At 41.5% G+C, this 14,369-nt stretch overlaps 1 protein-coding gene across 1 annotated transcript in view; it reads right to left on the minus strand.

Annotated features, from left to right (window-relative positions):
* Positions 1-884: 884 nt before the first annotated feature.
* The window catches only part of CHSY1 (chondroitin sulfate synthase 1), a gene marked incomplete at its 5' end in the record, with an annotated part of 82,662 nt that continues 69,177 nt past the window's right edge, over positions 885-14,369 (minus strand). Inside the window, one exon of the mRNA XM_040257136.1 lies at positions 885-3,261. Within this exon, the coding sequence (XP_040113070.1) occupies positions 1,669-3,261 (1,593 nt within the window). The remainder of the gene's footprint in view (positions 3,262-14,369) is intronic.

Consider the following 14,369-nt stretch of genomic DNA (forward strand, 5'->3'; position numbering starts at 1 on the left):
AATGCAGCTTCTAAGGGGCCTAGCAGGACCACTAAGGGGCCCTGAAAGATACACTTGTATCAAGAAGGCAGAAGGGGCTTGGGTCTGGTTTGAAGACCTTTGTTCTATAAAACACAGATTCAGCAAGTTCTTTAAGAAGAACAAACATAAGATGACGCATTCATTCCAGCAAAAAAAAAAAAAAAGAGGAAAGAGGCACTTGAAAGTTTCATTTCCAACTGCAGTGCACATAAATATTCCCCTCAAATAACTTGAAAAACCTTATGAATCAGTATTTAAGATCTTTACTCTCCAAATGTAATAAAGTTCTTCAGCTAAAACAGGAGTAATGAGACAAAATGGTTTTGAAAAGTACAATAGAAAAATATTGTCCACTGGTTTATTTTTCCAAATGAGCAATAGGCTATTTACAAATAAGCAGATCTCCAATGATGTATATTAAAATGACAAAACTATTACTGTTTGAAATCTAAATGAAAAAAAATTTATTAAGGCACATTTGTTCTGTGAGTCTAAAACAAACTTTCTGGTGTAATGACAGATTCATTTCACTTTTGTCCCCAAAACACATGAGCACCAGGATTATCAAAGAACACTCAATATTTAGTAAAACAGTAAGGAATGTAAAAATTGAGGAGAGGGAAGAGTTTTCAAAAAGAAATCTTTGGAGATCAGTTTACTGCAAATAAAATATACTAAACACTCCTTATACACATAAATACTAATAACTAACAGAAACTTGGGAAATGGTAGAGCTCTAAACAATGGATATTAAATAAATTAAAGGTATTTCAGATACAAAGGATAGAACAAAACAGTAATTAAAAATGAGACACCCATCTCCGTCAACATAACACAGATAGGATGAAGTGAACAAAATTGGATACATTTTCCCCCAATGCTTTCATTAGGGTTAGGTTTTGTTTATTTTGTTTAACCTTGCATACATTACATTTATGGCAATAATTCTTCTTTGCCATTCTAAATATTAATATTTTATCTTTTAAAAAGAAGGGTCTGGAGAGGAGAAAGTGTCAGACTCTTCTTGAAATCTAATGCCAGGTCCATCAGGCCACACTAATTGCAATAAGAACAGCCATCTATCTTACTATGCTTTCCTGCTCCCCTTGTTTTGAAAAATGAGACAAGTTTTGGGGAAACAATCACTTTTGGAAAGCTCTTGAGGATGATGACATAGCTACTATCACATTTCCTTATTTGACAACTGGAACATGAAATGGCTTAAAAAAGCTGTTGTAAAAAAGACAAAAGGTAGAATCTGTGCAAAGTTAACAGTCAAAACAAAACATTTATCAGAGTTACAGTGTTTTGTTACAATAATACTTTGCAGTAACGTTCATGTTTTCTGCCATAGGACTATAGCAAAGAGGTCTGAAAAAGAAATATTAAAAAAAAGTTTTGCTCCTCAGGTACATTTCAAGTCATAATTAAGCACGTCTGCTACATAATGTTTAGCAAGAAAATGTGTTCAAAAGGCAAACATGATCACATTTTTGTTCAAAAAGCTCAATCTTCAAGGAGTCCTTTGTAAGAAAACCATGTGTAAAATATATCCCCTTGTATGGACTTCAAAAACTGATCGTACAAAAAAATTTTTGAAAAATAAATTAGATTAATTAAAAATGTCCTTTCCAGCAAAGCTGGACATTAGGCTGTCCTCACTGAGCCATTATTATTGCTGCTTTTACTATAATTTGGGTCATTTTTCTCTAGCCACATTTCAGCCAACTGCTGTGTGGACCCATATGTTGATGCTTTGGACCCCAAGCACATTTTGTACTGTTTGGGATCAAGGTTGGGATCGCAAAAGACAGGATGGTGGACATGGACTACTCCTACTTCTTGGCTCCTAAATGTCTTCAAACCTGCCTGGACAACCTTGTTGAAAAGATCAACATCCTCAAGCCCCCAGCCTTGGATAGAAACATCAAAGCCGCCTACTCGGACGAGATCTCCCTTATAAATACAAGTGATGCCAAACCCATAGTTTCTCCAGAAGCCAGTTTTTTGAGTAAAGGCAAAATGGTTGTCACTGGGAACCTTTCCACTATAAACAATCTTTGGATCATACTGGCTAAAGATGATTGGAAAATATATTTGTTGGCCCAGAACTGTATTTGCTCGACATCGCTGGAGAAATTCTGCAGTAAATACAAGGTCAACGTCACAAAAGAAGAGCAAAGATTCATTATTAAACTGAGACGATCCCACTTCTAGGGCCAGAGCTCTTGAAAATTCTCCAGACACGGGCAAAATCTGCATGTCAGCTTTAGGGTACTTAATGCGGTAGTCTCTCATGAGTTCAACTTGCTTGGCCTTGTCAGGGTTGGAGTCAGAATTGAAAAGCAGAACAACGAGCTTGACGTTCTGATTCGGAATGAGGCATGTCTTCTCAAAGTTCCCCATAAATCTCACAAACATGTCAAACCGTCCAGACAAAGGAATCAATATATTGATCTTTTTCTCTTTGGGTTCTTTGTGCTCATTCTTCGACCCAGGAAGCTGAAAGGGAACAAGCTTCTTCAGGGAATTTGAGAGAAAGGACAAGGATCCAGATTCTTGATTGATTTTGTTGGCCAATTCCTTTGCGTCCAGCTCCTCGTGCTCCACAAACTGGATCTTGCTGAAGGTCTGCTGTAAATATGCGTGCCTCCGCACAGGGACCGTCATCTTCTTCCCTTTGTGCTTTTTGTACAGAAGCAGCAAGTCCAGGATGTACTCAGCCCCATACATGGGGTTCACTCGGCGATAGCCGTACTGTATCTCCTTAAAATCAATTATGCGTCCTCTGGTCTTGGCGTTGGCGTTGATCATCTCCATGACCTGCATGACAATGTCATCCAAGGCCTCGCGCTGTGCGGAGTCCATCCCTCTTCGAGGGGGCTGGCTGTCAGTGGCTGAATACAAGTATTTCCCAGTCAGAAATTCCCATTCCAGAATCTCCTCTCGTTGGCGGGGCTGGAACCTCATGAAGGAAGGAGGGATTCCCAGCTGGAGGTCTTCTTTATGAATCTCAGTGTTGCTGTATTTGCTCATCAGGACGATCTCGCGGTGCAGCTGGATGGTGCGGTGGCGAAGCTCAGCAATCTTGCGGCTGAGCATGTAGCTGTGAAGCCTGTACTGGTAGGGCGGGTTTTTGTTTGGGTGCAGAGTGATGGCACGGTGAATTTTACTGTTATGGAGATCCCTAATGTACCCCTTCTTGTTCTGTTCATAGTTCTCATAAAAAAGCTGCTGCATCTGTGAAGAAATAAATAAGATTTCTATTATTAATATGTGGCTGAGTGTCCCCCTTCTTGTACTTCCTTATATATGTGCATATTCTGTATTATAAATCTTTCTAAATGAGTCAGAACATACCTAAGGTTCTAAGCTCAAAAAACAGCAGTCCAGTGAGAGTAGAATAATTGTAAACTGCTTACAGAAACAAGAATTCATCAATAACCAAGTTGGCCAATACAATTCTGTAGGCAAACAGAACTATGAAAAAAAGTTTTCCCATAAAGTAAAAGTATAATCTTGAGCTCACAGTGCACCAATTCAGCATACCTGGAAGAGAATGCCACCTTTAGCCCCCAACAAACCTGGGAAGGGGACTGGAGAGCCAAGGTCCCCTCCCTGAAGACTGGCACCCACAAGGAGCTGCCATCTAAACAGGAATAAACCATTATCAGTGGAGTGAAAAGGAGAACTCCAGGAGAATGAGCCGAGCACAGACAAATGCTGCTTCCAGGGAGCTGAGCAGAAAGAAAACCGTCCAGCCACATGCAGAAAGAGGCCTGCCACTTGGCAGTGCATGCTGTAGGTAAAATCAAGGGTCAGCAAGGTTGCCAGGACCACACTCTGAGAGCCCCTTAACCATCTGTGTGTTCCTAGGCAGGCAGGAGAGGGCCTGCTTGCTAGCCAACAGCTCTCAAGGACCAGTGCAGAGCTGAAGGGCAGGCAAAGCAAGGGGGCTCATTATCCCATCCACTCTCCCTCTGTCTTAGGACACTGGTTTGGGAAACAAAAGTTTGAGGTCCTTTAGCCAAAAACAGGGTCTGTTGCCTCAAGCTAGATAGAGAATATACTTAATTATCTAGTACATTCACGCAACAAAATGATGACCTCTACAAAGCCTTTCAGGACGAAGAATTTAAAAATCTGCACAAAATGTTTTAGTAAAAATGATGTTTGCATCTGGTATCTGATAACCTAGCCTTTGTTTCATTTGTGGCTCAACTCTGTCTTTCTGAACATGTTACTAAAAACTAACTCTTGATAAGGGTACATGTACTTGGATCAAGTAGTTTATTTGCCTCTGGACAGTCATATTTTTGACTTTTTGCCTTGAGCCACTAAAGTTGTAATAATAAAAAATACAGATTAATATCTTTACACCGCATTTTCTTTTTCTATACAATTACCATAGGCTACCAATAAATGAAGCCAGTAAGAGCAAAAATAAGAGAAACGCTTCCAAATGGCTTAAGTGGAAAAATAAAAAGGCGTACAGGTAATGCTACCAGTGCTGAGCAGGGACTGTGCGGACACCCACTGGCCCAATTCCCTGGAGCCTCGAGTCTGCTGAATGCTGACCACCTACGTCCTGTCCTTGGAAGAGCAAGACAGCCTGGAACTCATCATTTCTGACTTCGCTCTCCAAATCATCTACAATCAACATATAAGGTACGTGTGCACATGGAATTATCCACTGAAATAATTTCCAAATGTTACAGTTAAGTGGAACAGGTAGTCAGGCAAAAAAAAAGAAAAGGAAGCAGAGAGAGTGTCTCTAATGCTGGAGAGAGCACTCCCTTCTCTCCTGAGCAGCAGGCACGCGGGGTGCTCACCTACGTGTGCAAGTGCCCACTCACCGTTCCTCTTAGCACAAATAGCACTTAGTTACTGAAAACACCCGACTTAGTAAATGACCTGATTTGCTGAGAGGGCTTTCAGGAACTGATGCTTGCTTGAACTCCTCCAGCCCCGGACAGACAGGCCACAGAATGATAAACAAGAAAAGTGACAAGGTTTGGATGATGATCATAAGGACCATAAAAATTTACCTTTCTTTTAATTTCACTCTTTAGACAGGTCACAACAAAAGAACTTTAATGAAATTCCTATCGAAAGTATTTTTACCATTCATTTTCTAGCTGGGCTGATTTCAAGAAGTACCTGGCTCCAAGGTGACAAGTTGAGTGTCCTCTGAAGATTCAAAACCATGAAGAAACACTGGGGAAAACCCTTTGCAGATGCTAAAGATATGAAACAAATACCTTCAATACCGTCATTTCCTTCTCTGACCCTAACCCCTATATGCCCCAACAACTTGAGGTCATTCTTCCAGTTTTAATAAAGTCAGTCAGCCTTTACAACATCCATCCAATTAGCTAAGTGAGCCACCTGACCCCGCTTCCTCCTCCTGAGGACTCCACCATGTGAGAAGAGTCACTCAAAGGTCAGCAACATCCTCATCACAGCAAAGAACTCGGCAAAACCCAATGCTCTGAGGTCAGGGAAAAGTACACTCACCACTGTAAGCTATATGATGGAAGGTTTCCTAATGATTTTGGCAACGAGCACGAAGAACCATGACTGTTCTGGAAAGGTCCCTTTTACATCTTCAAGAATACAGACACAGTGAGCCATCAACCTGGCTGTAAACACTGCTTTCTAACTCTGAGGATGCTCTGAAGCAGGCGGGCTCCTTCCTCGCCCTGCGCTGCCAACCCTATCTGCACAGGCGTCTCAACTCTGCTCTGCTCCCGCCCTGCTGGCTGATATCTCGGTCTCCCAGTGGGTCTCCTCGCAGAATTCTGTTCTTTCCTCAATCCTGCACAGTACCAAAACCAGTCTTCTTAAAATATAAATCAGAGGCTTAAGGCTAAAATATGAGTGGTAGAACCCACATGAGTCTCCTTCCCAAATGCTCTTAAAAGAGAATAAAGAAATGCAAAAGGAATAAACTCGTAAGGACCAAGAGAATGGGGTCACAAACACGGACACAGTAGACAGGAAATGTCCCCAGATTCTGTGAAAATGGAGCATGAAGGAAGTTGAAACCAAACAGACTGCTCTGAAGAGTAAGCCAATTTATTTAATCCTGAGAACCCTGGGAAAAGATACTGGTGTTGCAAAAGCTAGTGGATGGGGGAGCTCCAGGGCTGAACACAGGGAGAGTGGAGAAGCTGAGAATAAGGAGCAGGGAGAGTGGAGGAGCTGGGAATAAGGAGCAGGGAGAGTGGAGGAGCTGGGAATAAGGAGCAGGGAGAGTGGAGGAGCTGGGAATAAGGAGCAGGGAGAGTGGAGGAGCTGGGAATAAGGAGCAGGGCGAACCCCACGGCTCCTCCCACAGAATATCTCAGGAGCGGAGGGAGGCCATTGGTAGGAGACGCCCAACATCTTTAGAAACACGCTCCCAGGCACTCTGCCATTTAGATGATGGGTCTTTTGCCAGAATTCATGTAGAGTTGCCTATCGATTGTTGCAACTAAACTAGCACTGTGAGTAGCAAATACTGGCGGTTTCTTAATGCATAAATCATTTACAGTAGTTATTCCTGAATGTCCCTGTCTATAGGTTATCTTTCTTTATTCTGCTGGGGTTACTTCACTGATAAGCACATCAGCCTTAAGTTCAATCTCTCCAAAAATGAAATGTGAACACCTGGGAAGAGATGAGTTCAAAGCTGACAACAGGGGGAAGTGAAGTGAAAGTTGCTCAGTCGTGTTCAACTCTTTGGGACCCCATGGACTGTAGCCTGCCAGGGTCCTCTGTCCATGGAATTCTTTAGGCAAGAATACTGGAGTGGGTATCCGTTTCCTTCTCCAGGGGATCTTTCCAACCCAGGGATCGAACCCAGGTCTCTTACATTGCAGGCAGATCCTTTACCGTCTGAACCACCAGGGAGACAGCAAAGATACTAGTTTAAAAAAAATCTTGCCTACAGAGATTCCAGTTAGTTTTTCAATGCTTCAGTCTCAGGTGACAATCAACAGCAAAGACCATCAGACAATTGAAAGAGGGTTCCAATGAGAAAGATGGAGAGAAAACAAAGAAACGAAAAGCTTGGTGAAAATGCAAACAGTGAAATGAGAAGAAAAACTCTACAACCAAAACAAAAACCACCAGGTATTCAAACTGAAGCTACTGTCTCTGTGCAACAGAAATAGAATACTATAAAAAAGAACAATCAGAAAACAAATAAGCTCTTGAAATTAAAATAAAATAGCAAAACAAAAAGAATAGAGTTCAAAGATAAAACTGAATACTCCAGAAAATAGAAAAGCAAAAACAGCACACAGGAGAGAAACATATTCATTCTAGAAAGAGAAAGCACATGGGGAAGAAAATACCAAAAAAGGGTCTAAAATGAAAGTGTTCAGATGCTTGGATTGAGTCCTAAGTGCCCAGAACGGAGTACAGATTGGGAATGCTACAGGTAAAACTATTAGAGGAGAAAAAAGGCTGCATATAAATAATTCAGAAACTGGAGTGGCTCTAAACATATGCAAAACTAAAGAATAATGCCTTCAAAAGTGGGAAGAGTGAAAATTATTTCTTCATATAGAATTGTTCTCCCAACCAAACTATCCATCAAGGAAGAGGGAAGAAAGAGTTTCAGGTATTCAACGACCCACATTTCACTTTGCATCCATTCTTTCCCAGGAAGCTGTTAGAGAATGTGCCCACCCAGAACGAGGGTTAAGATGACACAGGATCCAGGAAACAAGGGGAAAACACAGAAGGAAGAAGAGAGAGCCCAGAAGGACAGTGCCAGGAAGTCCTCCCGGAACAGTACTGTGGACTGCAGGTTTGTGTCCCCCCAGACTCGTGGGTCAGGAGGGAGTGCCTCTGGACGGTGCCTGAGCTTAGACAGGCCGTGAGAGTAGGGCCCACGGTGAGACAGCAGACCTCACTCACAAAGGGATGGAGTACCAGGAGAGGACACAGCAGGAAGGCGGCTGTGTGCAAACCCCTAGACAGTCCTCCTGAACCCACAAGGCTGACACTCGGATCCTGGACTTCCAGCCTCTAAAACTGTGAGAAACTGCTGCTGTTTAAGCCACGCAGGCTACAGTATTTTTGTTCTAGCAGCTGGAACAGACTAGACAAAGAGCTCTGCAGCAGGCTGAGGGTGCCAGTGCACACGGAGGACGGCACAGATGGTTCACTGCTTGCATCTCCAGAGTCCAGCTCGGTGCTTGACACACTGCAAGATGATCAACTTGAATTAATGATTAACAGTGGTCCTGAAGCACAGCAAGCATCAAGAAACTGAACGAACACAGCTGATGTAGGCAGACACAATACAATATAGCTGTGTTCCACTGACCAGGATACACTCTAAAACGTAAAAATCAGCAGCATGTTTTGAAAGAGAATACATACTCCGAAGGATATAGCTGTCATTTGTATTTCACTCCCCAGACACTTGTATACAACTGTGTGTTTTATTCTTGGCTATCAAAACCCTGCATGAGGAGAGCGAGGTCCATCAGGAGTCCTCTGTGAAAGCAGGTCTCCACGCATGACTGACAATTCTTACAGACTCAATATGACGTCACATTTCCAAACACTTTCAGGGAAACATTTCTCAGCATGTTTTAGAAGTGGTCCATGACCATTACTTCCATAGTGACTGAAGCAGAGGCCAGCTTTACCTGAAACACAGTTTCAGCATGCTGAAGGAATAAATACAGAGAAGAGAAAATGATTGACTAGCAGGCTTCTGATCCCCTGGAACTGCTGCAGACTGAGAATTTTAAGCTATAGTAAAGCTGCTGTAAGCACCTTCTGGCTAAAGTTTGGCTGAAAGAAATGTTGTATTATATTCTTTTTTTCTTTTACTGAGAAGAAATCTGTTGCAAGACAGAAGTGTGCATGCACATTTGTGTGTTTGTGTGTGTGTGTGTGTGTTTAGTGTGGGAAGCACTTATTTTATTCCAAAGAAGGTCGTCTATACCTAGACTAGCTAGTGCCTCCCCTCCTCAATTCACTCCGAGCGACTGACTTAGTCCACTAACACTGATACAAGATAAACGTTTTAGACAAAGAAGCCACTCACTTGGCACACAGGATGAGGTAACGTACCTGCTAGGATCTTAAGAAAAGTCTAAATAAATGCTAGTGAAATAGCTCCTTTTCTAAAAGGGCAAATGCAGGTGCAAGTACTTTACAGAGAAGTAGACACAATGTAACAGGTGAGCACGGGCACCTCCACGTAAGGGTATTAATGGCAATATTCAGTTCAGTTCAGTTCAGTTCAGTCGCTCAGTCGTGTCCGACTTTGCGACCTCATGAATCACAGCACACCAGGCCTCCCTGTCCATCACCAACTCCCGGAGGTCACTCAAACTCAGGTCCATTGAGTTGGTGACGCCATCCAGCCATCTCATCCTCTGTCATCCCCTTCTCTTCCTGCCCCCAATCCCTCCCAGCATCAAAGTCTTTTCCAATGAGTCAACTCTTCGCATGAGGTGGCCAAAGTACTGGAGTTTCAGCTTTAGCATCATTCCTTCCAAAGAACACCCAGGGTAGATCTCCTTCAGAATGGACTGGTTGGATCTCCTTGTAGTCCAAGGGACTCTCTAGAGTCTTCTTCAACACCACAGTTCAAAAGCATCAATTCTTCGGTGCTCAACTTTCTTCACAGTCCAACTCTCACATTCATACCTGACTACTGGAAAAACCATAGCCTTGACTAGATGGACCTTTGTTGGCAAAGTAATGTCTCTGCTTTTGAATATGCTATCTAGGTTGGTCATAACTTTTCTTCCAAGGAGTAAGTGTCTTTTAATTTCATGGCTGCAGTCACCATCTGCAGTGATTTTGGAGCCCCCCAAAATAAAGTCTGACACTGTTTCTACTGTTTCCCCATCTATTTCCCATGAAGTGATAGGACTGGATGCCACGATCTTCGTTTTCTGAATGTTGAGCTTTAAGCCAACTTTTTCACTCTCCTCTTTCACTTTCATCAAGAAGCTTTTTAGTTCCTCTTCCCTTTCTGCCATAAGGGTGGTGTCATCTGCACATCCGAGGTGATTTATTATTAAAAAGTATTTCAATGATCTATTACTTGGCACATTCTTTGGAAAAAATTATAAAACGCAAAGCTGAAAAGCACTGCAGAAGAAAACACAAATCAATGCATGTAGGTTATCTAATAATCACAAGGAATACCTTGTTGAAAACACTCTAAAGGCTTTTTAAGATGGAGTACCACTGAAAGTTTGAAGTTAATTTCCAGTGTCTATAAAACAGCCCTTAATCTTTGATCTAAAAAGTAGCCCCATAATCTTGGATTCCAGAAAATCTCTCTCTTTTCTGGGAGATGTTTCAAGGCTCTGAGTCATTCTATTGTAAATCTGAAAGGGGTTAATAAATAGCAAGGTCACTCTATTCCCAGAACTTCTAGCCAGCTGGGAATAACTATCAACTACCCACGTCTAATCTTTAGCTAACAAATACTTCAATGGTCTTCATTAGCAAATGTCCTTCTTGTCCTCTGTAATGAACATCAACATTCTCATTAAGTCAAGACTCTTCCCATTAACTGTTTACATTAATGTCATCATTAAGTACATATTTCAGCCATATCAACAGATTATCACTGCTCCAGATGGACAGCTATTTCTAACTGTGATTTATGCAGTGTTTTAATTCACTGCACAGAATTTTTCTTACCCTTTTGTCCTGAGAACTGATTTAAAGAAAATATGGATTGTGTTAAGTGTCAGGAGACCATAAGTAGTGGCAGTTTCAAAATAACTATATTCACAAGTCTTAAATACTTAAATTAACAATGTCATAAACCTGCAGGTAGGGTTTCCAGAAAATTTATTGCCTGAAGCAGGATCTTCTGAGATGAAAGAGGAAATCTTGATAATCAGGTCAAGATCACTGGTATAAACTGGGCCTGTTCCCAGCTCTCAACACATATGGTTCCTCTACATGTACCTATTAGGTCTCTTCTAATTAGTTTTGTGTAGGCTTTGCCAATTTTCATCCAATTAAGTTCAAGGATTAGGTGCTTAGTGTTTTAAAGACTCTATTCAAGAAAGTAAGTTTTCCATGGGAATTAATCTGGGTCTTTAATGGTAAAAAAAACAAAAAAACAAAAAAGAACTATATGCATGTCTTGAATGGTTAGTGTTCAATTTTGAAATCTAAAAACAACCTTTTAAAAAAGCCTGACACATTTCAAAATAATTGAGAATTAATCTTGGCAAAGTAAATGAAAACTGTTGGTAGTAATTTAGGACTTCTACATCAGACAATAAAAGTATATGCAGAACTATCTTTAAATGACCAAAGTCTTATGCAAATACAGCACCAAATACTTGACTAAACATTCACATTAAAAGCATTGTACCATGCAAGGAAAATTCACAAGGCCACATATAAAGAAAGGATACGCAAGCATATGTACACACACACACACACTCTCTCTCTCTCTCATATGCAACAGAGCCCAGCACTGAATAGCCTGACACAGGACACCAGTGAGGGGCTCCCTCTGAAACTCGACTCACAGCAGGTACTTGGGTCCAGCCCTCACTGGCGCCTGCTGATCCATCACTCACAGAACCGGCAACTAGCTCCAGTCAACAAGCGACACACTAGCTCTCACACTTGATCAAAAGTCTTTGTGACAAACTGAGTTAAGCCGTGGTCTAGATCACCAAAAACAAAGCAGAACAAAAATAAAAAAAAACTAAAGAGGGAGTCAGGAGAGCAGGATATATAGGAATATAGCCCTGTGAGGCCAGATTTTTAAAGAGAAGCTAGAAATCTGGCTGTTTTGTGTAGAATCTTCTACCTTTTAAATTTCAGCAACCATTTCAAACTAGAAAAAGAAACACAGGCCAAAATAAGTCTGTGGGTCAAATATGGCCTATAAGTTCATCTCCTTCTAGGATTTTTAAAAAGTCTATTCCTGATTTGTTATGGAATCTCATTCTGTCTAAAGATATTTTGTACCATTAATATTTTATTTTAAAATATTTTATTTATTTTAAAGCTGAATTTGTTACAGTATCACTTTTGGACACAAGACACCTGGAGTCTTAGCTCTCTGAAGAGGGATCGAACTTGCACCTGCTGTGTTGGAAGGCAAAGCCTTATTAACTACTGGACTGCCCTGTACCATTTAACTTTCCACGTTTATCAAGTAGTATCTCACCAAAGCCCACCCCCTAAAGATTCAAGCGGCCTTTAAATTATGAAGGACTAATGAATGACGAGAGCTGCAGTCACGAGATAAGGCCATCAGGTGAAGGCAGCCAGCAAACTGGGGGAGGGGGGTGGTAGGGAAAGCACAGCTCAATTACCCTGCATTTATGAGACCCTGCACGTCTCATAAAGCACAGCCACCACTTTAGAACCAACAGTGTGTATTACAGATTTGTTTCACACATTCAGGTCAGGATTTTAGCCAAGTACACAGTGCTGAGGAATATGCAGTTGAATTAGTGTATCAAGAGTGGGCTTGGAATGCTCAGGTTTAATGAACTCTGTGGGATTATGACAACCTGTGTTAAGTCTAAGAAGGGATTCTCGATATACAACTATCACATAAAACTTGAATTCTTCAAGTTTTCTTTCACAAAAGATTATAAGAAAAACTCTGTTGGAAGACATTTTGGCAACTTCTTATAAAACTAAATGTATTCTTACTGTATGATCTAACAACTGCACTTCTTGGTATTTACCAAACTGAACTGAAAACTTGTATCCACAAAAAAACCTGCACATGGATGACTGTAAGTGCCAAATCCTGCAATCAGACAAGATGTCCTTCAGAGTGTGTTAGTCGCTCAGTCATGTCCGACTCTTTGCGACCCCATGGACTGTAGCCCTCCAGGCTCCTCTGTCCATAGATTTCTCCAGGCAAAAATACTGGAAAGTGAAAGGGGAAGTCGCTCAGCCGTGTCCGACTCTTTGCGAACCCATGGACTATACAGCCCATGGAATTCTCCAGGCCAGAATACAGGAGTGGGCAGTCTTTCCCTTCTCCAGGGGATCTTCCCAATCCAGGGATTGAACCCAGGTCTCCCACATGACAGGTGGATTCTGGGCCACAAGGGAAACCCAAGAATACTGGAGTGGGTTGCTATTCTCTTCTCCAATGTCCTTCAGTAGGTGAATGGATAAACTGTGATGCATCCAGAAAATGGAATACTATTCGGAACTGAAAAGAAAGGGTTATAAAGCCATGAAAAAGCATGGGAGAACTGTAAGTGTGTATTATTAAGTGAAGGAAGCCAACCTGGAAAGGCTACATCCTACTGTAATATCAACTGTACCACATTCTGGAAAAGGCACAACCAGGAGCGCTGAGACAACCAGTGTTGTTAGCCGGAAGGAGAGAGGGATGACCAGGCGAGGCACAGGGGATTTTTAGGGCAGGGAAACGAATCTGCATGATTCCACAATGGGGGCCACGTGGCGTCATGCACTTGTCAGAACCCAGGGAGTGTTCATCACCAAGACGGAACCTAAGGTGAACTATGGACTCTGGATAATTACGATGCAGGTTCATAGATTATAATAAATGTACCACTTTGTGAGGGATGTTGATAACGGGGGTGGCTTTGTGCGGTGGGGTGGGAGGGCTGGGGTATATGGGAACCTGGTACATTTTGCTTTGAAACTAAAACTACAAAAAATGGAGCTTATTACTTAAAACAAACAAACAAAAAATACAAGCCACCCACTAGGGAAAAAAGTCCTCAAAACATTGATGTTAATTAAGACAGATTCTAGGGGAAAACAGTAAATCTTTTTTCTCTGGATTCTTATTTATGATCAATTCTTTCATCCTTTCCTTTGTTCATCCATCCACTCACTGCTCTAGACAAAACAAACCATTTAGATAAATATATAAAATACTTTAACTTTCAGATCCTTTGCGGAAAGAGGTAAGTGAAAATAAAAATGCAAGTGATTAACTATCACAATGAGTACAATCTTTTGTCCTTTAGGACAGAATCCAAACTAAAAAGCCTTACAGAAAGGGAAGAAATAGTTTGGGCGTCTGACCATCTACTATGAGACATCATGCTTTCTCTCCCTTTGATTCTCTCCACAAATTCACACATTCTTCACAACTTTAAACCCCTTGAGGGAAAACCTAGTTTTATTCATAAGCCATTGCCCCATCAGTACTTGCTGAAAAAAGGAACATCATTTCTCACATCACACAAATGAGGAAAGAAAGATTAATCACTTAACAATAAGTGGCTCCAGACAATATTTAACCATAACAAAGAAAAAGCAGCAGCAGTTTAGAAATCATTGCAAGGACTGATGCTGAAGCTCCAATACTTTGGCCACCTGATGTGAAGAACTGACTCACTGGG

The sequence above is a fragment of the Oryx dammah genome, unplaced genomic scaffold (assembly GCF_014754425.2).
Source record: "Oryx dammah isolate SB20612 unplaced genomic scaffold, SCBI_Odam_1.1 HiC_scaffold_16, whole genome shotgun sequence".
Lineage (NCBI taxonomy): Eukaryota > Metazoa > Chordata > Mammalia > Artiodactyla > Bovidae > Oryx > Oryx dammah.